Source organism: Pygoscelis adeliae, unplaced genomic scaffold, assembly GCF_000699105.1.
Source record: "Pygoscelis adeliae isolate BGI_AS28 unplaced genomic scaffold, ASM69910v1 Scaffold154, whole genome shotgun sequence".
NCBI classification, from domain to species: domain Eukaryota; kingdom Metazoa; phylum Chordata; class Aves; order Sphenisciformes; family Spheniscidae; genus Pygoscelis; species Pygoscelis adeliae.
Window position 1 is genome coordinate 5,884,102 of NW_008825113.1, and position 3,005 is coordinate 5,887,106.

Here is a 3,005-nt window from a genome sequence, read left to right on the forward strand (position 1 = left end):
CCACTCAGACACCTTAAAGCTTCCCTAACCCCCTGGGAGAGACCTGCCCAGCGTGCAGGGACTTATTTCCATGTGCACTTAGAGGGCCTTGTTCTGGGGCAGGGTGGAAGCAGTCTCCCGGCACGGGCAGGTCACCCCCTCGAAGGTGCCCATGTCTCCGGAGCAGCCCAAGGAGTTGTCTCACACCTGACCTTAAAACTCATGAGCAGTCTTTGGGACAAGAGCCGTCCCACTGGGGTACTCGCATAAGAGGTGGAGGATCTGGGGGCTGGAGGGGAGCGTCCCAGCCCCCAGTGAAGGGGAGCTCCCTGCAAAGAGAGACGTGACCCTGGCTGTTGGGTGGAGGCAAATCTCCCCTCCTTCTGTTGCGGCCAGGCCTGCTGCACAGGAGGACATATTAGAATTAGGGTCATCAGGAAGGGTCTGGCATGTCCCAGGCTTCAAAGTGGTCCAGGTTCAGACTAAGTTCTGTGCTTCATGGAGTTATGGGGGGTTTTAAGACTTATTCATGTGAGTTTGGAATACATGCATGGGCTAATATCCTTCAGTTTGCAACCGAGTCGCTAAAATAAATACCATACAAGGAGGTTGATCTAATCCATTTCTACTTTTTCTGGACAAATATGGTTATTACTCAAGCAAGAACTCGCAGAAGATCTGATATAGATTGTGTCACTCAGGAAACAAAAGACAGTGGAGACACTCTTCCTAAATATAAATACTTCAGCATTCTATAATTTAATAAAAGTCTTGTACAAACTAGATTAGATTGAACGTATGGACTAGCCAAAATCAAAATTGGTTGTTGTCCCCTTGGAGCAGCTCCCAAGACATATGGAAAGACTGCAGAGCTCTTACGTGTTTTGGGAGCAACTCCCCCAGACCTGGTTTCAACGGCGCTTCAGTTTGGTCCCACAGCCCTCCTTTCACATTTGCTTTCGTTTATGTTTTTTGCACCCATGGCACGTGGCTCTTCTGACCTTCATTATCAGTTCCTGGAACATAATACTCTGACAACAAAATTAAGTCCAGCCTCTCTTTTGCCTCTACCCCTCGATAACGAGCTCTCAGGATGCATATTCATGAGATGGCTGTTACAGGACCCAGGGATGCAGCCATATCCCCTCTCCCAGTTACTATATTGTGAGAATGAGTCTTTACTTCTTGAACGGGTTTGGTTCACTGCCCCCTCCCGCGGGACCGAGCGCGAGGCACCCGGTGCCACCAGCTCCCCCAGAGGTGAAGAATGTGCTTTCCAAAGGCCAGTTGCCGCTGGAGGAGTGATCATTCCCCACCTGCCCAGCACCTCGTCCCCCCCCTGCCTGTCACAGCCCTTGGCTGACCCTTCCCGTCCCTCCTGCCTGTGCTTGCCCAGCTCCCCACCTTTTGCGTACCCGGCTGCCGCGTCCCATCCGTTCCCCACTCCTCATCGCTCCACCGGGGCCCTGCCACTCCCACTGCCTCCTTGTCCCCCAAACAGAGCCGGGGGTGAGAAGGACGGTCTCCCAGGGGTGCCTGCAGCCCTCCCCGCGAGGGGTGGAGAGGGGCAGGAGGGTGCAGCCGCAATGTGGCTTGCCCCCAGCCCTGCTTCCCTCGCGGCGGAGATGGGCTGCGGCCCCAGTGGGACCAGGGTGACTCGCAGCAGCTGCAATACCAGCAGTGCGTAGGTAGCTACTGCCAGCAAACACACATAAACCCCCGCCTGCTAAAATCTGGGCAATAACAACCCTTCCCCTCCCTCCCCCCCACGTTACCTCTCCAGCCCTGGGAAGCTCCGTGTAACCACACATGGCTATTAAACGCAATTTCTTTAGTTATCTCCTCTTTAGTGATATTCTGGGTGGCATTTAGCAGACAAATGGTTACTACATTACAATTTTCACCTAGTCATTTTGAGAAACTATCAGCTGGATTAGACCAGAAAGCACCTTCGGCCGGGTGGTTCAGGCTCGGGGGGAGCAGCTGGCCCTGCCGGAGGACCCTGCCGGAGGAGCGGAGGCGGGTGCAGCCAAGCTGCTGTGCTACTTCTTGTCGTTTCTGCTGACAAAGGTGAGGAGGTCCATCGCTGTGACCACACCAAACACCATCTGCTTCATGAAGGAACTGCCGTTTCCATTGACTGTAAGCACAGAAAATGCCAGTTTAGTGGAAGAAAAAAAAAAAGAAGAAAAAAAAAAACCCACAGCTGTGCAGAGGCTGCTATTTGTTTATTAAGAGAAAACCTGAACGGGGACAGCAGCTGTCTCTGCTCTGCCTCAACAGAAATGACTGATGCAGCCTCGGTCGGGTTACTGGGAGCACGTCAGGGAGGTTTTAGCTGCGAATAATGCACCCTTTACCAGAGCGGGAAACTTAATTTCCCAGTTGTTTTTACCCAACCTCTGTTCCAGTCCCATTTCTAGCACCACAAAACTTTTCAGGCCAAACTAACGAGACTCTTCAAGAGTGGCAGTGAGACACTTTCTGCTCTGTTCTCATAAGGTCCTACATCACCATTCACAAAACAGCATTGCAACAATTGCTTTAACTATCTGATAAATGTTCTCTTAAATAAAAATAAAACTAGCCACCAGAGTCCAAACATGAGATAAAATGCAAGCTCCGAAGGTGTGGGAAGAAAGTAATAAATGAAGGGTAACTGTGACAGCATTAAAACAGGAGCTCTGGAAAAGAGAACGGGTGTTATTTAAAAACCAGAGCAAGAGGCACTGCATACAGCTGGCTGATATTTTTTGGTGGGTACCATTTAATTTGCAGATACCGTTTAATTTATATAGAAATGTGATACAAAATAGATTTTCATTATTTTATGACAACACAGCTGAGAAAGGAAATTCTGCCCAGCATTATTTTTGGTGAGAGAATTGGAAATGTGCATCAAAGGCAGTTTTGAATGAGAGACTTTTGTTTGCAACGTTTTGTGGGAACACGGCTGGACTCGCAAGCCAGCTTTAGAGCTGATGGGGCTTCGGGGCAGCAGGCCAGGGAGATACAAGCAGAGGGGT

General features: G+C 50.3%; 1 protein-coding gene across 1 annotated transcript in view; it reads right to left on the bottom strand.

The window, feature by feature from the left end:
• Positions 1-2,021: 2,021 nt before the first annotated feature.
• LOC103920345 (cystathionine beta-synthase-like) overlaps positions 2,022-3,005 on the bottom strand; it is a 27,475-nt gene continuing 26,491 nt past the window's right edge. Inside the window, exon 16 of the mRNA XM_009328048.1 lies at positions 2,022-2,119. Within this exon, the coding sequence (XP_009326323.1) occupies positions 2,022-2,119 (98 nt within the window). The remainder of the gene's footprint in view (positions 2,120-3,005) is intronic.